This window comes from Salarias fasciatus, chromosome 2, assembly GCF_902148845.1.
Source record: "Salarias fasciatus chromosome 2, fSalaFa1.1, whole genome shotgun sequence".
NCBI classification, from domain to species: domain Eukaryota; kingdom Metazoa; phylum Chordata; class Actinopteri; order Blenniiformes; family Blenniidae; genus Salarias; species Salarias fasciatus.
In genome coordinates, this window is record NC_043746.1 from 12,888,701 (window position 1) to 12,911,848 (window position 23,148).

At 43.1% G+C, this 23,148-nt stretch overlaps 2 protein-coding genes across 4 annotated transcripts in view; one reads left to right on the forward strand and one right to left on the reverse strand.

The window, feature by feature from the left end:
- Positions 1-805: 805 nt before the first annotated feature.
- On the forward strand, positions 806-12,848 carry bicc2 (bicaudal C homolog 2). The gene is made up of 19 exons (XM_030107508.1): positions 806-1,119; positions 2,257-2,303; positions 2,865-2,934; positions 3,052-3,131; positions 3,315-3,476; positions 3,576-3,629; positions 3,881-4,096; positions 4,197-4,448; positions 5,325-5,456; positions 5,751-5,940; positions 6,742-6,878; positions 6,980-7,179; positions 7,462-7,558; positions 8,440-8,479; positions 10,808-10,971; positions 11,774-11,990; positions 12,077-12,243; positions 12,431-12,530; positions 12,641-12,848. The coding sequence occupies exons 1-19, from the start codon at positions 861-863 to the stop codon at positions 12,769-12,771; spliced, it is 2,715 nt and encodes a 904-aa protein (XP_029963368.1). The 5' UTR covers positions 806-860; the 3' UTR covers positions 12,772-12,848.
- Positions 12,849-16,854: 4,006 nt separating this feature from the next.
- spock1 (SPARC (osteonectin), cwcv and kazal like domains proteoglycan 1) overlaps positions 16,855-23,148 on the reverse strand; it is a 112,568-nt gene continuing 106,274 nt past the window's right edge. For all 3 annotated transcript variants that reach the window (XM_030101481.1, XM_030101466.1, XM_030101474.1), the window contains 3 exons: positions 22,033-22,095; positions 21,266-21,403; positions 16,855-18,262 (listed from right to left, as the gene is read on the reverse strand). In XM_030101481.1, coding sequence (XP_029957341.1) covers positions 18,066-18,262; positions 21,266-21,403; positions 22,033-22,095 — 398 coding nt within the window. In that variant the 3' untranslated portion in view covers positions 16,855-18,065. The remainder of the gene's footprint in view (positions 18,263-21,265; positions 21,404-22,032; positions 22,096-23,148) is intronic.

Genomic DNA, 23,148 nt, shown 5'->3' on the forward strand with positions numbered 1-23,148 from the left:
ACATATCTTAAAATTGATCAGAACAGCCATTATTAGATTTGAGTGCATGAACCTAAATATGTAAAGTAATGTTCAAAATCTATAAAAGTCACAATTCAGTTACATCTTTGCTATAGAATGATCTAACATGTGTTTTCTTGCACAGGTCTAGATATACAGTTACAGCTGACACCCACCAACATTCTTATATGGGTATATTGTTGGAAGGTAAGATATACACTTTTCCCTGTTGGTTGAAAGCTGAGATCAGTGCTGTGTTACTCTCGCCGTGACCTCTGGAGTCTCCAGCTCTCTGTGTCTGACAGAGGAAGAGGGAGAGATCAGACATGAAGGAGCAGTGGATGACCGGTTTGTTGTGTTAGCTGTGTGTGCTGTTGTGAGGCTGATTTTGTGTATGTGTATGTGTGTGTGTGAGAAAGAGTGTGGGTGAGCTCTTGTCTTATCATGGGCCTTGACTATCAATCCAGATAATCTGTGGATGTTGAATTGAGGATTACTGAGGATTTGTTCGGAGTAAAGAGAGCCTCAGTTAAAGTTGGAGGTTGTCTCAGAGTCTCTCTGGATTTCCCAAAGGGAATAAAATGCTTGTGAGTGTTAAGATGCATATCTTTTTACACATCCACACCATATAAACTGCTGTAGCCCCTCGTTCAAAGCCTCAAACTGCTTGAGAGGAGAGAGAAAGAGTTTGATTTGTGTATTACATTAAGTGAAAGGGGCGGGGGGTTTGAAGAAAAAGGCCCTGGGGGTGTTTCTCGCCCCTCTACTCCCCTCTTTTCTCTCCCTGTTGGTCTCCTTGGTCACACACATGAACACATACGACTCACACACACAAACACTGACGAGGGCTCAGTCCTGCTATGGCCACAAACCCCAGCGAGGACAGCTCTCCGGCGCCGGCCTCCGTAGCACACCAGCAGCCCGACTCGGAAAGTAGCTTAGAACCCGGCTCAGCAGCAAATGCAGAGCCCAGAGAGGATAAAGAGGATGAGGAAGAGGAGGAAGGGGGGAGAAGCTTCCCTCTGAGTCAGGAGAATGCAAAAGGACAAAGTCTGGACCCGGAATGGGTGGAGGAGAGGTTCAGGATTGACAGGAAGAAGCTGGAGACCATGCTGTACGGTGAGTGGAATCTCTTCACTGTCAGCGCAATCGGTCTGATTTATTGGCGCCGCAATGAAGTTTATCATCATATTCAAACTTACAAATTGCACTTTCCCGAAGTTATTCTGCGTTGATGGTTATCACAGCACCCTCCTCACAGAAGCCGCTATCTCCCTGACCCCAGTGCGCCTGTCAGGGCCTCCAGCTGGCTGCGGTCCTTGCTGTCGCCATCAGTAGCTGCCATCCACTAAACTCCTGTTGCTGTATCATTGTGATTTATGACCCGCAGTGGCTTATGCATTCAGAAGTCCTTTTTTGCCATTATCATCCCTGTCTGGGAAGCAGAAGTAACTGCCTCTGTTAGTTATCGCTGCGTGGCAGGTTTATGACAAATGCCTCCCCCGTGTCGCCGGGGAAACTTCTTTGTGACAGCGCTGCACATAGAGCCTGATGTTTGCTCTTGATGGGAAAGTGGTGGAGCGAATTCAGCTCCGATAAGTGCGAGCTGTTTTAACGCGTATGCAGCCGGGGACCGCTCCTCTGCGGCTGTTGGAGCTTCTCCGTTAGGCGGTAAAAACTCCATCTAATCGCTTTAGGTAATAATCTGTCACACTGCGTTCTAAACTTCACTCTGGGTTTTTTTTTTTTTTTCCACACATTTCCCCCTGAGTTTATCAGTTCTTATTCCTCTTTTTTTGGTGAAGTGGGAGGTCTTGACGTCAGCAAATGCCATTGATGCGATCAGCTGCCTGCAGGCTAATTTGTGGCTGCGCTCCCTGACGACCACCTTCTGGCTCCACCCTGCACTGTTCTCTTCCCATTCCTCGGCTCCGGCCAGCGTAACCCGGAGAGACGGAGGGGGAGCTGAGGGCGTTCCTGGGGCTCCTCCTGAACCCTGTAAATGTCACCATGGAGCGACGGCCTTTTAAAAGTCTCAATGTTGCCAGCAACCTCTTCTTTTTCCACTTGCTTGGTAAATTTCAACCAAGTCCAAATTTCAATATTGTCAACATGTGTGTTGACTTTAGTCTCACGCGCTTCAGACTGTAAACACAACAATACAGTGCTGCTCAGCAACTCCGCTTGTTAAATCACAATACAGGACTGTGTTCATGTTTACCTTTGTTTTTCATGTTTGCCAACTGTGTGTTTCAGCTCCAACACTTGGAGATGGTGAGACAGGCGAGGAGTTCTTTGAAAGGGTGAGTAAAAGTTGCACAAGATTTTTTTAAAATCCTCAAACAGTCATGCTGCTCCCAGAGAAACCCTTCAGCTTTCAATCGGAATGTTGCAGGTTCAATCCCCCATCTGTTGAAATGTGTAATTGAGCAAGACACTGAACCCCAACCTGCCTCCAGTGGAAGAACAGAATGGCAGGGTGACACATCCATTAGTGTGTGTGTGTGTGTGTGAGAGAGAGAGCGGGAGACTAACAGTGCAAAGTGCTTTGCTAAATCAATAGAAAATGCGCTCTATCAGTGAAATCCATCAGTGTGTGAGCTTCTGGGTTAAATCGAGCTCACAGATCAGTGAGGGAGCATCTCTGCCACAAATTAAATATTTGTTTCATGCTCCGCAGAAGGTGATTCCAGGATTTATGAGGAGTGATAATTTCAGTGTTTGAGATGGAAATGAGGCTTTGTGCTCTGAGATTACAGAAATCTGCCGTGTGCCTGGCTGTGTGGTCTGATTATATGGCTTGGGATTGCATACAGAGAGCTTCCTTGATGCATCTCACTCTCCTATTGTTTGTGCTTCTGCAGGTGATGAGAGAAACTAACACTCAGGTGAAATGGCCATCCAAGCTTAAAATAGGAGCCAAGTCGAAGAAAGGTGACATATTCCTCACGGTTCAATTGCACCAAATCACAACTCTTTGTTCTCTCCTTTTCCTGTGAAACGCATTGAATTTACATGCTCATGTCGCCATGATATTTCATTTCCATATAGATCCACACGTGAAGGTAGAGGGGAAGAAAGCCAATGTTGTGGAAGCCAAAAAAAAGATACTAGAAGTGCTGGAAACAAGGGTGAGTGTGCTAAAACTTGATTTTCAGAAGTTTCCTGAACACATAACCTCCAAAGAATTAATTTGTGTCAGATGTAAAAGTAGCTCAGCTTTTTCTTTTTTTTTTTAAATCTATCCTCTTGACTGTAACGCAGCAAGTGCTGACACGAGCACAAATGACACCGGTGTCTTATATGAAAACCAGGTAAACAAGGTGACTCTAAAAATGGACGTGGCTTACACGGAGCACTCCCATGTGATCGGGAAAGGTGGCGGGAACATCAAAAAGGTGATGGAGGTCACATCCTGTCACATCCATTTCCCTGACTCCAACCGCCACAACGCTGCTGGAGAGAAAAGCAACCAGGTAACAGTCTCCAGGACAGAATTTTAATGAGTACAATAGTTTCTCTTTTGGCAGGAAGCTGAGAGCAAATTACTGTACATATTTATCTGTTTTTAACAGGTCTCCATAGCGGGGCCAGTTGAGGGCGTGGAGGAGGCCAGGAAAAGGATCAGAGTGAGTGGTTAGTGTGTAATCTCAGCAGAGGCAACCTTGGATGATTTTTTTTTTTATTTGTCTCAAGACTCAATTTCTTCACTCTTGTCAGACACATAGATCAATAGAGTGATTAATCGGGCGTCTGGCACAAAGACGGCAGGTGTATTTGTCAACGCTGCACCTCTCTGCTGTCTGTCTGTGTTTGTCTTCATTTTAGCCCTCATCTCTCCATCTCCTTCATCATCTCGCTGTTTCCCTTCTTGTCCCAGGACCTCCAGCCATTGTCCTTGACCTTTGACCTGCCAGTCAGTCTGGTGCCCCAGGCTCTGCCAGATGCAGGCTCTCCACTCATCCAGCAGGTAGCGCAGACTCTGGGGGTCAGCGTGAGCTTCAGGGCCGTGACGCCTCAGCCTCCAGCACAGTCTTCATTTTATGGAAGCTGCTGCAGCGTCTGGGGGCTTCAGGGCAATGCAGCTGCTGTCAAGGTCAGCATGAGATTACCGAATAACCTCCAAAGTCACCAGTAAACTGCTAGATATCATTAAATATACAGAACTTTGGCATGTGTGTGTGGTAACTTGACAGAAGGCGACCTGCATCCTGATGGAGCTGCTGCTGGGACCGGAGGTCGCCGCTGCTATTGTGACCAGTCAGCTGGACGTCACCTCTCAGCAGCACCTCTTCCTGTTGGGACAGAACGGTGCACACTTCCTGAGTGTGATGCACCAGACCCAGACTCAGATCATCCTGCCGGACCTCAGTGCTCCTCAGAGCCCCCCCTCACTGCTGATCCAGGGCAGCCCCGACGGAGTGTGCCTGGCTCGGCAGCAGCTCATGGTACAGTGGTGTTCGGGCCTGACAGCCGTCACGGTCTGAACACAAGAGTCACGCATTTCACTGTAAACATTCTATTCTCATACCAAGCTGAACTTGCTGTTTTTCACACAGATTAAGCCTATCAATAATACAGAGGCAAACTGTTGGTAATCTAATATGCATTATGAAAACGGCTTTATTTATTTTTTTAATGAAGTGATCGTCATTCCTTATTTATTGCCTAAATCTGCTGTACTTATTGCTCCTGTGGTTCTATGCTATGTCTTGTAGTTTTCGATATAAGTATGTTAAATACAAATCAGTTGTAACTTGCATTTAAAACTTAATTTATTGTGAAATCCTAGCTGGAGGAAGGTATTATGACAAATATTGATTTATTTCTTGAATCAATTTTCAGTGTGTGTGAATGTGTGCAACTGCAGCCCCCCCAAAAATATCTCACTCCATGCTCGCAGGCATTTCATTGAATTCCACCTGTAAGGGTAATTACATTCAAAGCACATTCCTCAGAGTAAATAAAAAAAAGCTCCATGACAGTCTGGTTTTGAGCAAACATAAGTATAAAACTGGAATTTTCTCTGCTGAAAAAAATCAACTTATTGACAACAAGCACAGATCAAACTGCGTCTGTTCAAATTGTGGCTGTGCTCAGTAACAAGTTACAGCTGTAGTGAAGAAGGTTACATGATGTAAACTGTACACAAGTATCATTATTTCTACCCCTGATTATTTTACATTATGTTGTTTTCTCTGCTGCTGCAATAGAAAAAAAAATCCGAGCGAGTTCTTTATCTTTGCAATTTTTTTCTCTTCTGATGCGTGTGTGTGTTTGCATGCATTGTGTGGACGTGCGTGTGTGTGTGTGCATGCATCAAGGACTGCCTGCCTGTGTGTTTGATGTTTGACATGCGTGAAGATGGAGAGGCAGATTCCTGTAAACTGGCTCAGATGATGCAAAACCTGGGAGTCTTCATTAGTGTCAAGCCCAAAGTGAAACAGACCAGCAAGGTACATTTCAAGTTTGCAGCTCTCCTGCTTATAATGTGCATCACGTCACAATGGGAAATGTTGTTTTGACAGCTGCCAATCACATACATTTCCATTTCCAATAGCCAGAGCAGCTCTATAGACTTTGTGATCGCTTATTTCACATGCATAGCATTAAATAGGAAATATCCTCTGAAATATTTTGGATGCTTGCATTGATTTTGGATGTAAAACTATTCTCCCCTGCAGTTTCTCATGCTGCAGTGTTGAATACTAATGAAACAAAAAAAATCTGAACTGGTGCATATTTGTCAGTCAGTGGTGGTGAAGGGTCTGGAAAGAAACATCTCCTGCCTTTATGAGGCCCGCCGTCTGCTCCTGGGGCTGGATCCTTGTGAGCTTACGCCGATAATGGAGCTGACCTCTGAACCCGTCCTACCTGGAGGTGGACTGACCAACTACTGGCTCAACATGCTGCTACAGCAGCTCCGTCTCTCCGAGCAGGGTGAGCGTGCTACCGCTGGGACTGCAAAGACAACTTCATTTCCAGAATTTCAAAATCTTGGATTTAAAAACAAACATAGCAGCATTCAGTGGCGTAAAGTTGCCTCCCTTGTTTGGCTTCCTGCTGCACCAGCCTGTTGTGTTTGAGAGGAATAGAAAGCATCTCATTCACTTGGACTGATTCCAGAATTTGAAAAAAAAAAAAAAAAAAAGACAAATTCGAAGTAATTTAAACTTACTGTTATCCATGATGGAATAACACTTCATAAAATATTAAATGAATTAATGCGCTTTAAAGATTTTGAATATAAAATTAAAAGATCCAACACCATGATGCATAAAACATACGAGCACATTCGAAGAGGAGAAGGAGGCAGAACAAGTCATTAAATTCCACACTTTCTCCATTGGAGAATAATATATTTTAGTACTTTACTTCAGAAAGAAAGAAATGTGTGGAAGGTTGATCAGTACAATTTTTCAAGGGCAGGATTTGTCATTAAAAATGTTGTTTGTCAACATTTTTAATTTATCGATTTTCATTTTGAATACGTTGGTGACATAAAGTTGAGTTGTAAATTGAGTTTCAAGTGTCTGTTCAGATGTCATATAGTTACATATTTCAACATGTAAATAGAATGGTTCTGTTGAATCTCACCTCTCTTCTCTCCAGTTATTCAGTTAGAATTTTACTGACCATGTAACAAAAAAAGAAAAGAAAAGGAGAGGCTTTTCTTTAAGCCTGTTTTTCTGCACACATCTAACTTTTTACTTGTGTATCATGTCCCGTCTTGCTGATCAGGCTCTTTGCCTGCAGCAGCTACAGAGATCCTGGCTGCAGATATGAAGCCTCGACCTTTACCCCCCCCAGGCCTCAGCTCCCCCACCGAGGAGGGGAGGACGACCCTGAAGGGACCGGACTGCAGGCCACTGGAGAAGGTGTTTCACTGTGAAAGCTCAAACTGCTGTCAGATTATCAAAAAGAAGAAAAAAAAAACAACCTCCAAAGAAACCTGAACTGACTCCGTCCTCCTCTGCAGATCCTTGAAAACGATGACCAGTCCGGCCAGTCGGACAATGACTGTGAGGCCGCGTCGCCGTCTGAGGTGTGTGAGGCGGTGAACTACGGCATCGGCAGGGTGGGCATGGGGAGCCGGAGGGGGAGTCTGCAAGGTCCTGAAATCCCCAAAGTTCTCAGTCAGGGACGCCGCCATTCAACAGGACAGGTGCTGACATACAGGTGAGCAAGCATAGTGCACCCCAGTGTTACTCTTAACATCTTATACTGAATGTTTTTTCAACCTGAACAGATTAACAAAGTCACACACATACATACACTCAAACACACACCTTCTTGTCTGTCTTCAGCCCACACATGAAGGAAGCTTGTTCACTCCATTTTAGTTTTGTTCTTAGTCTGTGATTCTAATTTTTGTTCTTCTGCAGATTAAAACAACCACACAGCTATCACAATGTCACCTGACCATTTCTCACCATCGTGTTTGCCTGGATGTGTTTCCAGATTGCTGAATGCAGATGCTGAAGGAGGCCGGACTGAACGGAGGAGCAGTCTGAGGAAAGACATTACTCTGGCTTCAAATGCTTGTGCCAACGCTGAGGTAAGAGATTATCACAGAGTTATGCAGTGAATATATGGAGCAAAGTAGCATGGATGGAGGATCAAAGTGCAGACGGACAACGCATAAAACTGGATTATTTAAGTCAGTATAAAACAAAACACCCGGGCCAAGACACCCCCGTCAGTGTAGGTACATCGTAAGAAAAGAGCAATTTGATTCTATTTCAAAGTGGAGACACATTGAAGGATAAAACTCCGCTGAGCAAAGTTTTTGGACTACCTCTCGATGCTTCTTCAAGCTTTTTGCTTGTCTTTACATGTGAATGTGCTTTATAGATGCTTGTTCTTGCTGCCTCAGCTTGCTGCTCCTAAAACTAATATATTGTTTTACTGTGAAACAAGAGATTTCAAACACCCTGAGCAAACACGAAAAGGGTTAAGCCCATACGATGGGTGAAAGAACATATTTCTCTGTTCTTGCAAAACATCTTTAGACCTTTATTCTCATCAGACAAATCAGTGTGAACTTCACTGTTCAAGTGAGAATAAGAGGGGATAGCATTAACTTTAATTTAATCAATGCCAAGAAGGTAGATTAAAATCAGCAGGAACATTTCTTTTAGGACGTTATGTAATCTATTAATCTGCACACCCCTGACCTTGGTGAAATTTGATTTTGAGAGCTGGCTTTGGCGTTTGTCTCCCTCTCTTCTCATTTGTCATTGCTCATGCTCGTAGCTTTCTGCACGGAGGTTTAACAAGTTTACCACCACAGCAGCAGGAAGTGTTTCATGCTTGTGTTTGTTCCTGCTGTAAATTAGGTTCCTGCTGCCTACTCCCACCATCCAAAGGGAGGGGTAAAAAAAAAAATTCAATTTCATGCATTATTTACTTACGCTATTTCCTGTCTGTGCTTTGTAGGATTATGACTATGAGAAGAAGAAACTGCTGGCAACCAGAGGTTAGTGCTCCTAAATGTTTAATAGCTTTGTGGTTTCAGAAATGTAGCAACAGTCAGAGTACTGCTCAGCAAGCACTGCTTTTCGAATCGATTTGTTTGCTTTTATGCAGATAGAATACATTTTTAAGAGGAGTTTTGCATAAAGGCACATACTGTAGATGTTTTTTTTTTTTTGTCTGCCAAAAATCTGCACTTTCATAATACCAAGCTGTTGTTTTGGGTTCTGAACAATATGCAGACTGCACAACACTTTCATCTAAACTTATGAAATAACACTTAACCAGGCGGCTCTTTCTGTTGGCTGTGAAAGCACAAAATGTTTGGCCGTATCACTGTTAAAGACAAAAAGGGCATATATGATTAGGCAGATAAAAAACAAAAAAAGGGCTTTTATGTTTATGTTATAAAAGGAACATAACAATATCCTGAGAAAAATAGACAGGGTTTGATGGAGAGGCCCCATTTCAGCTTCACTCACTGCCAAGACAACTGATGAAGGGGGCCTGTTTGTGGGCTGCACCGTGCCAAAGTTATAAAAGAGTAGCTCTGGCACTCCCACTTCATTCACAAGGGGTGGTAATACAATGCAGACAACATGCACAGGCATCCGCACACAGTGTGTGCGCGCGCACGTCTGCACCAGCTCAGACACGGAGAACACAGCCTCATCCATCACGCGGAATGAGAGATACCGAAGAGATCCGCGGCCAAATGGTACCAAAGTCCCTCAGTGTGGCTTTATGGGATTATGAATTAGCAGTCTGAATGGGCCATCTGCCTCACAGTCATTAAGACACCCATATGCCAATATATGAATGGGACATTTGCTCACCCGGATACACACGTGCACACACACAGTCAGCAACCCGGCAGTTCTAATCCTGTTGATATTGCGTTCTTTGTGGACCGTCGGTGAAGTTTTTATCACACATTCACACATGGGGGATGTCCAGAGTCACTTGTTTGCCAGTTCAGTTTGTCCACACGTCTAAGCATTCACAATTCAAGTTTCATTAAGTGCGTCACATGCTCCAAAGGCACCGCTCGTGATTCAATATTGAACACGAGCCTGCTCAAGTCAGCATACCAATGAAGATGTGGAAAACCTGTGAAGCATTTGCCAAAGACAGACTGACATGAGTCCTGATGCATGTGACTTATCTGCTACTATAAATATTCTGCACAGAGGAAATGTGAAAATTGTCATTTGAAACATGAAATGTAATGTCACAGTTAGTTACGCTTATATTTCCCTATTTTTGCCACATAAAGGTTAATTTGTGATTTGCAGTCTGACAGCCCGTCCTCTGTGTCTCTGGTCAAGCGTATCCCCCTTCTGTTGAGTTTGTTCTTTTGTGGTGTGGATAAAACATGTCTTCTTCAAACAGCGGAGAAAGTTCCATCAGCAGCAGATTGGACCGAACACATCGAAACAATGTAGCTGAAAATACAAATGAATCGGTCGCATCATATGCAGCTTTTTTTGATTGATGAATTTCACATGTAGAGAATTGAATATTATCTACAATTAAACCAATAGCGAGCAGCAGTGGGCTAATGCTAGTTAGATGGTTGTGTATATAAGGGTGCAACTGTTTCTCATATGATTGGTTTATTTCTACTGCAGTCACACCAGCTGACATTAGGCTTTGATTTGCTTGTTTATACATATTAACATATAGAAAACTAATATTGTGAATCATCCTGGAAGAGGGTAATGTATCACAGATATCAATGTAAATATTGAATTGAATTGAATTATAATGGGTCGTTCTTACTGTAAATTCCCAGCTTCCTTATTTATCTGGGCATCTGATTATGAAAACACAGGCCACTGACTCATCCTGTTCAGCTATTGTTAATTGATTTTGTATTCATATATTTCAACAATGACAAATTTTGACCGACTCATCCACCGCTTGTCCAGAAGACCCCCCCCTATAATATTACCCAGCGAAGATCATCGCATTCTGCTGTTTATTTTCAAGTTATTTCAATTTGACATAACTTCAAATCAGAATGAACTTATAGAAACCAGAAAGTTTAAAATTATGTTAACTTTAAATAGCATGAGATCCTATATACAAGAAGCGAAATGAGTCTTTTGGAAACTGAGAAGTTTTTAAATCTAAAACCAAGTGGAATACGAGTTATATAGGATGATTCATTTGGCTTTGAGTGCCGATGTGCAAATATGTTGATGAATGGAAGCTAAGAAAGAAGATTTTTTTCCGATCTGAGGTTTTCCCTAAATTTGTACCACTGACAGTTACAAATAATCCTCAGAATATTAAGTCTGAATTTCCTGTCTGTGTTTTCGCATGTCAGCCATGCAGAGGAAGCCTGTGGTGACTGAGGTCCGGACACCGACAGACACTTGGAGTGGCCTTGGCTTCTCCAAATCTATGCCAGCAGAGGCCATCAAAGAGCTCCGAAACATCAGCCGTCGCAACTACAAACCCTACCTGAGCACCAGCAGTACCCAGCAACAGGTACGAGGGAGCTCCGTCCCATGTTTACAAACTGAATCTAACATGTGTTTCATTTGGATTGTCCTTTCTAATTGTTTTATAGTCATAGTTCTTAGGTAAATGCCTTTTGAAGATTTCTTTTTTTTTTGGTGCAGAGCAGTAAAACAAGCATCCAGTAACACAGTCTCATTTATTGGCATTGCTGTCCAACAGTTTGGAGCATTTATCTCACTGTGTGGTAAGCACCGCCAATTTGTACGCTCAATTACCTGGGGTCTGATACCATCGCCTCGGTCAACGCCGCCACTCCTCGGGAACCTGTTTACCTGAGCTGTTTCAGCTCATCTCCCCTGCTCGTTTAAAACCCCCCTAAATGGTGGCTCTCCGACTGCCCGGCAGCCGCTGGTGCGGCGGCAGACTCATTTAGGATAATAAGAGTGTGAAGTATTCCTCCAGCGAGTTCAATTTTCTTCTGAGACTGAGGCAAGTGGGAAAAGCATTAGCCATGCACGCTGCATTGATAATTCAGTGAGGGAGGCTGTCACAGGTCAGCCTACAGGGCCAAATGAGCTAGTTGAGAAACATGAAAAATGTCTTTTCTTGTTGAACCTCTGGGGTATTCTGCCCACACACACAATCTGTTACTATTAGGAACCATCTGACTCAGGAAAAGGAAGACAAGATGAAAAAATACAACATTTTGATAAAAGTGTTGATAAAAGTTTGTTATGCTTAATGTCTGATACGACTGTGTGAAATGCTTTCAGAGGAAAAGATTAAAAGGTAAAATCTCACGCCGTAACTGTTTTCCTCCTGTTTCCAGTCTTGGGCTGCTCAGATGATGAAGGTGGGTAATGGGAGCGACTCGGAGAACTGGAGGGACCGGCGTGGATCTGCGTCTTCATCCCTGCCTGTCTCTTCCTCCTCGTCTTCGTCGTCCTCGTCCTCCCCGTCCTCGCCCCCCTCCACGTTCTCCGCGGCCATCTCTTCCTTTCCAGCGTTTGCATCCACAGTGAGCAGAAGCAGACACGACAAAAGCTGTGAGTTTTACCTGTGCTGCTGATTGAACCCCTTCCTCTCTTCTGCTTTTAATCTTTCACTCTGAACTCTGACTCTTGGCTGCTAGCGGACAGCTTCATGAGCAGCAACAGCTACTTTGAGGGTCTGTGCTCGTCAAGGAGGGCGTCGACCTGCAGCCAGAGGAGCCTCTCTCCCACGGCGAATGACGACCTGCCTGAGCTGCTCAGCCGGCTCGGCCTCATCAAATATATTGACGTGTTTGAACAACAAGAGGTAAAGAGACAACAATTCACTGGATGTCTGTGGTTGGAAATGATAGAATCTGGAGAAAAAAACCATGCACAGGGATAACATGAAAACCGCACACAGACCGGCCCCCTGGCTTGGAATCGAGAAGTCAGTCAGAACAATTATCTATGATATAAATGTGATGCTGAAACTGCTATCTGTCCTCATCCAGATCGACTACCAGACATTCCTCACCCTGTCCGATGAGGATCTGAAGGAAGTGGGTGTCTCCACTTTTGGAGCCAGACGCAAGATGCTAATAGCAATCTCAGGTGAGAACCTGGTGGCGTACCACAGATCCATATCGTCCCTTCCATCTGTCACAGTGACAGGCTGTGTTTACCACACGAGAAGTGACTAAGATATTTATCCTCTCATCCAGACCTTAACAAGGGCAAGAGGAGGCTCTCTGACACACCTGCTGTCAAGCCTGGCTATCTGGAAGGTGGCGCCAGCGGCCGCCTTCCACGAATCTTGGACGTGGAAGTCGCAGCTCAGAGTAACCGCTGGTGAGAGGAGTCACCAGGCGCTCGCTGAGCTCCGGCTGCCCAGTATGGACATGTTAAACACGTCGAAGAACATGGCTGTGCTGTTGTCAGTGTCAGTTTATTAACTACCGTGAATGGACTTCACCCCGAGGAGCAGAGAACATTCCGTACATTTTAAATCCAGTGCCTTTTTTTTTTGACAGCCAAAGCTTTTTTTTTTTTTTATACACACTCAAGACAAGGAGGTCTTCCATTCCACACCTCTGATTTTACAAGAAATGAACAACACCATTGTACACAAGAGTATAATGTTTATAATTCTTCGAGGTGTCTTTTACGGTTAAAAAGTGCCTTTGTTCTGAAAAGTCAGTGCTTTGACCATGTTAACATTATGCAACTGTAAATAGATATTTGCAAAGGAAAATGACTTAACACTTTTAGAGTGATTATCATTAAAATGTTATTGTTATCCATAAGCACTATATTTTTGTGAATGTTTCTACTGGAGGAAAGTGGTCTTAAAAGGCCAATGTGTCAAATCCTTATGCAGCCAGAATGCCTCTCAATGTTTTTGGCCACATCACACTCTGCCAAGTACTGGTCCTCCACTCAGGGTGGAAAGTAATCCACCAGAGGGCACTGGTGGCCCACACTTTGTTTACAAATTCAAGTCACATTTGGGTTTCATGAAAAATATTGGGTTTTTCTGTGAGTGAAAACAGAATTACAAATCCTGGTGGACAAGGTGGACTCAGTGTTGATAGAAACCAATCAGGTGAGGTAAAAATGAATTAGAGAGGCTAAGTAGGTAAACACATTTGTTTGTTTGAAGGTAATAGGGCAGTGTTTTTATCCCGGTTTGCTCTCCACCAACCTCTCACCTGAAAGCTCCTGTCTAATTTGTCTGTTTTGCCAGGAATGAAGCCACTGAAACCACTTTTGCTACCTATTTAATTAATTAGCGGGAAGCTGTGCCCAGCAAATTAATGTTGTTTCGGAGACCTCACCGGCAGCCAAAACGCACAAATTTGGAATAGTGTAGCTGTTAACAACGCGGAGGTGAATGATCCAAGATGCTTCCACTGGGGGGCATGCCGGGGTCTGTTCAGAGGATCCACAGGCTGGCTGGTGCAGTGGCAGCCAAGCATGAAAAAGAGTGTGAGTGGAAGTGGTGGGCTGTGACAGATTAGAGAGAGATGATCCCTATTTATTACAATGTCTCTACCAATTACATAGGCAGGCTTTAGACCAGTGATCCTCAAATCTGGTCCTCAGGCTCTGGAGCACTGCTGGATTTTTGTCCTGTCAGGTAGTTAATTGCGCTCCCCCGGGGTTGCGGGTCTAAATCGGTCCTTGATCACACAGCTAGAATGACAACTACTCAGAGAGGAACGAGCAAAGCTTGGAACCCTGAGGACTTTGGAGAGACACTTGGACTTTTCACCTGTAAAGTAGTGAATGTTGGTTCATGGCCCAGTTACATGGTGTATGTGCAAAGCTGCGAGCGAACTCCCAGCACAGCTTGTCCTTGTTAAGTACTGGTCTTAAATTGTTAATATTAATAAGGTGGAGTGTGCTCTGCGGCTTTATAGCATAGCATATGTAGCATATCTGAGTGAGTGAAGTGAGGCACCAATGAGGGTGATACAGTATGTGCTGCTGTTCCTTAATTAGAATCACTTATTTACAAGAATTAACCTTACTCCATCCATCCATCCATCCTTCCATCCATTCATCCATCCATCCTTCCATCAATCCATCTTCTGAACCTACCAAATCAAGACTAGGATCATGGGGTGCTGAAGCCTTTCTCTGTCAACACAGGCCAACGTTTAGGGAACTCTCAGTCCATTACAGGACAAACACACAGAGACAAACACACTGAGCTCACAACCAGCACAGCAGCAGGGAATCAGAGTAGCCATAGAAAACCCATCCACACAGTCAATAAAAATATAGTTGTTTTAAATAAAGTTTTTCATCTAAAATAAGATTCATTGGTTTAATCAAAGAAGAAATGAACTGTACTTTACTACGATATGCTTCAAATTATGTGCCAAATGTGTTTGTTTTGACATGGGTAATGTTCGAAGTGTTTCCTTCAGATTCCATCCCAAGGCAATTTATATTTATTCTCTAAATTACTGTTTGGGAATAGGATGACATTTTTGAAAATATTATTTGAATTTCTGTCAAGAAATAGACATAAAGCTCCATCTGCTAATTTTGTCAAGTGGAAAAAAAAAGCTGGTCTAATTATACTAAAACTGTTATTTCTCTACCTTTGAAATTTACCAAATAAAAACTCTAAATTTTTGCACTTTAGTATCCATGAAGATTAAACTAATGTGGGCGGAGGAGTTACTTTTCTTATGAAGGTTAGTTTGAGGAGCTTGAAGAAAGAAAGTTATAAAAAAACAATAAATTCAAAAGACGTAATGACTGAGTGCAGCCATAACTTCTTTTGGATAACTTAGTCTGACAAAAAAATAAAAATAAAAAAAATAACGACCAATAGGACGAAGCTCCCATTTGAAGCCGTCACCATTCTCCATAGAGATGTTGGTCTGATGGGAGGATGGACCAACAGGGAAGCCATCTGTGTGGATAATAAAGCAGTAGCCAATAAAGGAATGAAGCGGAGCAATGAATTGCCCTGAGGACATAAGACAACCATACATCCCCCTCACTGAGCTGAAGATGGAAGAATGAGTGGGAGGCCCAATGAAAATAGAACCGATAATGAAACTGTGGGTGTGTGTGTGTGTGTACATGTACATGAGGAAGACAATGGGTAAAATCAAGAAGTTATGTGTCTTTTAAAGTCACCTACGTAACTATCCGGTGACATTTGGCTTCATATTTCTAGCATTGACTGTATTGATCATTTCATCCACCTCCAAATATCAACCTTTTTCCTTTCAGTTGTAATATCGTGTGGAGTCATAACTTCTCCACCAAAATAGAAAATGTCAGGTAAAAACAATAACTGGACCCGTAAAATACTCCCAGTAGCACAGATTCAAACTGAACGGATACAAGGCAGTAAAAAAAGCAGCAGACTGATGCAGCATGTGATGAAAACAAGAAATTTTCTTTACAACTCATGCCAAGAGGTGCAATGACAGAGGAAGATGATGCAGTAGGCCGGGCCACAGAACCGGGTGATTATGCCCCGGCTCCAGGCATAATTTGACGCACGTTGTTAAACCCATTGTCTATTCTATCTGACAGAGTGTTGTATGAACTGCTGATTGTGCTTTTTTTCAGGCCAGAAGATCTGGTTGTCCTTTTAGCCTGTGATTGTTGGTTCGATGTGTCTTTGAAGTGCTGAGCATGCAGTTTCAAGCCAGTGAGGTTAGCTGTCCCATTAGCCAGTGATATTACAAAAACACTCATTAAGCTTTTATGTTCTTTTGGGAGCTGGTGGCTTTGCGATTTTGCTGTCTGAAAGGCAAGTGATAAGAGTATTTTTCTACTGCAGCCATTTATGTCGGCTTCTAACGGGGATACTGCTTTCTCAGGCCTGGAAAAGGTCAGAATTGATGGAGAGCTTTGATTGTTCCACTGCAGAGAAATATGAGCTTTAGAAAAAGAGTAAATGCCTAAAGCAGGCGAAACTCATACAAATGCATGTGTGGATTAAAGTAAGATGAGCGACGTGCTCATGGTTGCTGTTATTTAATCTTGAAATAGTGAAATGAAGCCAGATAAGAGAAAATTATTATTGTGATCAGGCTGCACGGTGCCACAGTGGTGAGCATGCTTTTCCTACAGTGAGAAAAATCATGGTTATATGGGCTTGGAGGGCTTTCTGTACAGAGTTTGCATTTTCTCCCTGTATGCATTTTGTTGATTTCCTTTCCACAATCTCAAAAAATGCACATACGGTAGACCTTTAGTTCCCCATTTATTTGAGTGTGTGTGGTTGTCTGTTTCTCTGTGATGGACTGCAGACCTGTCCGGGGCGCGCCCGGCCTGCCCTTTGTCAGCCGAGATCTGCTCCAGCACCCTGTGACCTTCAGCTGGATGGAGCGGTGGAGATAATGATGAATGGATAAGGGAAATGAATCCCCAGAAGAACAAGAGACACGTGGACGCAGACCTGTACGTTTCAAAAGACACCCAAAGTGCCACTTTACTTAAATTTTCAAAGTTACAAATAAAAGTTCACGTAGTTGACATGGTGAAGATTTTTAATTTCAATCACTGAAGATGTCCAATGTTGGGAGGCAAAGCAGGGTCTCCTCTCTGCTTTGACTTCAGATGTGTCCTCCCAGCTCAGGAGCAGCTTCTCCCTCTAGTGTCCATGCACCGTCCAAAAGCCTCAGCAGCCCTACTGACCAGTTAGTAAAATAATAGCTAGCTGCGACGCCACAGATTTGGACCGTAGGCCTTGCAGTTCCCTTTTCTACACTGCTATCACTCTGAAAAGCAACTTCCTACCTCCTGAGATTGGGAGAAGAACCGAAAAGACACTAGACAGCATCAACATAGCAACAAAGTATTGTAGCAGCCGAATAGGCATCACGTTCTGTTTGAGATGCATAGAGCTAGACCTGGCCAAGTAATTCTCTCTTTTACAGAAACACGATGAGAAACATGCAACAACAACGACAATACATCTTTAATCTCATTGCTTCCTGGGCTTTCTTGGAACATTCAAGATCAACAATTAAATAATTTACAGTCCTCCATGAAATAACGGAAAGAGAGGGGTCATCTCAGAGCCTGGAGCTGTGGCAGCGATTTGGGGAAACATTGATGAACACTGGCAGGAGCCCGACGGTGGAACACACAACATGAAGGTGGCACTGCTGATGGGTCAGCAGGGAGTTCAACCCGCAAACTGGCCTCCCTGGAGCAAAACATATTTACATCCAACACATCAGCAAATGTATCTGGGCTCACAGACTGACCAGAGATTCTGATATGGACACACAGCGGAACGAGTGACAGGGAACAGAGGGAGTAATATAATTGAGAAGAGTCTGTTTTAGCAGGGGTTGCAGGTTTGTGGAGGAATACAAGCAGAGAGCGGAACAGGGGGCTCGACAGTTGTTGAAATGTAATAAGCTTTCAGTTTTTTTTTTTTTTTGTCTGTGGAAAGAGTGAAACACTTGAAGTGAAGAGGCTGGTTGAATGTCACTGAGGAGACAGATTTGGATGACAGGCCGGGAGCACAGGAGTGGGTTCTGGGGCCAAAAGATGGACTGCTGCCAAGATAGTTGGAGGAAGAGACACTGGAATGGCTTCAGATCTGTGCTGAGTTAACGGAGTTTCCTGGTCAGCTGATGGCAAAAGTAAAATGGAGCAGAGCTACCAAACGTAGCCGATTTCATCATCCTTGTCCTCTTCCTCGTCCTCGTCATCCTCAATGGTTCCCCGTGGGTGGATCCGGCCCCGTCTCTTCTTCTGCCGGCTCCGTCCGCTCTGTAATGAGTCCTCCTCCTGGTCATCGAGGAGAATGACTGCGCCGCCACTGCCAAAATCCCCCGATGTCTCCTGGTCTTCATCTGCAGACAGAGAATCCATAACAAAGAATGTTGGAAAAACAGAAAAAAAAAGTCACAAATAAGTCAAAGAACGAAAAAGCTGAAAAATCAAGAAGACTTGCTTACAATCATTTACACCCATTTTTTTTTATTATTCCCCTAGGCCAATCAAACTTTCTGTAATTCATTTTTCCCGTTTGGTCCCTGCCCAGCGCACATAAGCCCTTTTACGGCTCAAACACGCCTAATTCAAATGAGCGAGTCGTTATCAAGCTTCTGCAGACCTTGACGGAGTCCCAAACATTAAAACCAGGTGTGCTGTCATGGCAGAGCTTTACGAAAGAACCACGTCTGTGTCTGTGAAAACACTGCTGCGCAAGAGCCGAACGGTTTGGTTCAAACATTTGACTTTAAAGATTCACTGACCTTTATTTTACCGTCAAAATAAAGTGACATGCACGAGTTTTTGAAATATCTAAACTGAGTAGGTCAAACATATGGATCAAAACCAGTCTGCAGCCCAGTTCAATCCAGCGAGAGGGGCGAGTTTGTGAAGCAGAATTAACATCAAAGTCAGACTGTGAGGCCAGTTTGTGAAAACACACAGTCTGAAGGCTGCAGACGTTGGGTTGCATGAGGACTTGGTCTGAAGGGAAACACGACAGCAGACAGACATTTCAGATCTTTCAGCGAATATTCCAAATGAAACTCACAATTGGGTTACTTGTATTTTGAGATAGGGCGTCATTTAAAAGAAATTACAAGGAACAAATAGAGGACATGGTTTTTGGACAATTTATCGTACATTGCACTGGGAGGCATCATTAAAAATAGCACAAACCTACTCGGGCTTTGTGAAAAGACATTCAATTAAAAGTCATTGTAAATGGTTGAAGCTATTATCAATTTGTCCTTCAGAGTCCTTTAGCTATAAGCAAATACAAGAAAGCTCCTTGTAGTATTTTTTTAAATGAGGTTCAGCTGTACTTGGTGATTTGTCTTTATTAGAATTTATGCCTCATGAACATGTTTCCAGTTTCTTGGTAAAAGCTTAAACGAGCTGCTGCTGCCGAATTTTGACAGAACAACTGAATTGCACTGAAACAAGTGAATATCTGACCAGTCCCTGCACACATAAAATCCTACCACCATCTAACACAATGCAGAGTCAAGGGGAATATCTAACCAGCAAGCTTCAGTGATGTCCAGCTAATGGGGGACTGCTGCTGAATCTAGAGTGGCCACATTGTGAACACAAGTCATTATCTCAGCTTCTGCCTGAAGCGTTTTCTGAAATTGGTGCCAAGACATTCTTCTGAGTTCAGTTCAAAACAGACTGTTTACACCTGGGTACAGCTGTACTCTGGCTGAGTGACAGTCACAGTGATGAGATCAGTTTGGTGTCCTTGTGTTCGGGCGACTGAGCGGAGAGCCGCTGTGTCGCCACCTGTTTGTTCCACGCAGGGCGAGAGGGGAGAAGACCGGGCAGCTCGGGCCGGAGGCCGCTCAGCCAGGCAGACGAGGTTGTTAGGCCGGAGACAAAGGACTGCTGGTGTCCCCCTTTCTATCTCCACCAACAATCGGTGTGTGTGTGTGTGTGTGTGTGTGTGTGTGTGTGTGTGTGTGTGTGTGTGTGTGTTACTGTGGCGGGGATTTAAATCTGTTCTCAGAGTCACATTATATGGGGACACAAATCCTCCGAGGAAGACATTAAATTTCTGAGTCATAACATATTTTAGGATGACTCTAAGAACTAAGACTGGTTTTAGAGCCTAAATATATTTCTACACTCGCAGGATGGACATTTACTGCGATGGAGACGAAAATGTAGGCTCCCTTGAATTTGCTGAATTTAGGCCACAAATGCACACATGAGCACACAGTGGGAGACCAGCTCAAATCAATTCAATCAATTCAGAAGACTCCGTTGTTCCCTGAAGAACAATTTACAATTTGTGCACAGAAGAAACATCACAACACTTACGACATAACGAATGAATGAATATAACAATGAATGATGAATAAAATACCTGTCTTTGACTAATGCTAGGTTACATCAGGTCAAGGAAAATACTAAATTGGCCAGTCTATAGTTGGGGTTGACAATGCCATGTCCCTAGAAACTATGAGAAGTGTGTTTTCGTGTGTGTTGGCCGGACAGACACCTTGTCAACACTGAAAACAGAAATTACAGGCTTTGGGCTGGAATGATTCAAGTGAGCTGTAATCTGTGCCAGTGAGCTGGCTGTTTGATTTGTAATCAGCATGTCTGCCTCAATTCTTTCTGGCTAATTGTTGTTCACTTTTTTTCATCAATAGAATCCCTCTGCCATTGATTTGCAGCAAAGTGCTACTATTGGCTTTTTGCCCCTTCTCTTTGAAATTCCACTGCTGTCTTGCTAACCAGTCTTCACATGTCAGTGCACTTTATTATTCGTATATCGGACGAGTATGAGCTGTGCATCGATCCTGCTCTCTTAAATGTATCTTTTTATCGGTGCATCTACTAGCTGTTTAGTTTATGCTCTTCCTTAAGGTACGACTAATTTACTTCTTCGACTCTGTATTTATTCACATCTTTTTGACATTACCGTCTGAAGACAAGTGATGCAGTTTTACTTGCTTAACTCACAAGATGCTGGTGTTTTATCAAGGCGACAGGAGTCGGATATCAGAGGCAGATAGAATCAGACATATTAGAAACAGCCTTGCCGGCTCCAGAAGCTCGCCTAATGTTATCTGTTTTCTAAATAATAACACGGCTAGCGCTAAAGATAAAGACAGACAGGAAGAGTTACTGAGCCGAGGAATACATCAAAGCTGCAATCGGGGCTTTCTCTGTGTTTCATTGGACAGCATGTGATGGATAATGGGTTCACAGTCTTACATAAGTCCAGCTGGATTAAGGCACATTGAAAATTCTGGAAGACAGTTAGATAAACTGAAGTCAATAAAGACAATTTCAATCGATCTCAGAAATGCGTGAACATCTGATTGATTCTGCATCCTTACATGTTCACTTACCACAGTTGGGGTTGCCTTGTTTTCTGGAGCCAGCGATCTCGTTTCCATACTTGTCGACGCACCAACACTGTCCGGTGCTGCCGTGACACTGGGTTGGCTTGAAGTAACCCTCCTCGGTACAACGAGGAATATATGAGCCTGAGCAGAGAGAAAAGATGGGGATGGGAGGAGACGGAGGAAAGAGAGCGTGGGAGATAACGGGATAAAGGAGAATGTGACACAACAGAGACAAAAGAAAGAGCGGAAGAAAAGATTATAGAAAGTGGTTGAGAAGGTTTAGGAGCATTAGGTTGATAAAAACAGTGGATATAATCTGATCACTGTTCAGCGGAGGTTGTTTCAAATTGCCCTGAAGTTTCAACAAAACTTCTTGTGTATTCACAGAGGGAGGAGAACCATCAATTACTGCTCTGAAGGTTGCAGGACAACAGCCATGCATCCTGCTTAAGAGGAAGCAGTCATTTTTAATAAAGCACACGCATAAATACATGCACACACACACACACACACACACACACACACACACACACACACACACACACACACACACACCTCTTTTCCTTTACCTTCATTTGACCCACTCCCATCTCATTTTTCAAGCTGTTTCATAGAGAGCCCAAACACTGAGCAATCTGCTTGGCAAGGACCCGCTGCATAAATGCCTGTAAGTCCTTTGTCTTGTCCAAAATCTGACTCAGAAGCGCTAAATGTGTTCTTTCTTTCAGGGAGTGAGGACGTCGGTCCAGGAGTCATGCGTTCAGACTGACCTATAAGGCTCTTTCTTCGACTCTGATTCTGGATCCTGCTCTTCTCATTCTGACAAGGCAGCCCTACAATAAGAGAGAGAAAAAAAACAAGATATATTCATAAAAGGGTCAGTGCTGTTTATTAAGCAACAAAAAAACTGAAGTTGCAAGTTGTTGAGAATGTTCACATTCGCTCTTTACATTAGCCATTTGCCAAAAAACATTAAGTCACTGAAAGTTGTGTTTATTCTCCTCGTTTAGAATTAAATAGAATAGAACAGAAAGCAATAGAACACAAGTACCATTAAGTGCTGCAGATTTCATTTTTTCATAACTTCAAAATAAGCTTGTTTTGAAATCATCAAAAGCACAACTGACCTTGTGATCTGTCCATGAAAGCCTCTTAGGCTAAAGATTGCTCTATTTGTATGTAATTTGGAAGAAAAACCGAAAAAAAAAACCAAAACAAACAAGCAACTTACAATGAAAGGACATTTTTAATTTTATTTTGAAAATTTGGCTTCACTGAGTGGAAGGTTTTTGGCCAGGCCTGATGTATCCACACAATGCCAAACGCAGTTGCAAACAAAACAAAACAAAACAAAACAAAAAAAAAAAAAAAAAAAAAAAAAAAAAAAGACATAAGGATAACTATCCAAATATCATGACAAACGGTTTCTCCAGGCACAGAGACCCTCTTGAAGAGGTCCCAGAAATCCCAGAGACCACAGGCAGGTCCCAACTCTTTGCCTGTTCTGAAACTGTCAACATTAGATTTAAAAGTGAGAGTAAAACTTCTCATCTGCTCCTGCTTTTCTATGATGTGAGAAAAAAGTGAGTTCACCTGTGTTTGGCCTAGCTGTAACATTTTCTCTAACTTTTTTCAGGAAACAAGGGTAGGAACTATTCATATAAACCACACAAGTATCATGAATACACCCCAAATCCAAATTCCTATACCGTGAAGAAATGTGACAGATACAAGTGTTAAAGTAAAACCTTATGACATTTATAATAAAAAGAACAATGTGGTTTTTCTTTTTAACCCTCCGTACAGAAAACCTGCATGTGTGAACATTTTGTCATCCTTTTTGTAGCTTAATGTCATGTGCAAAATGTCAAGACTGAAACAAGCAC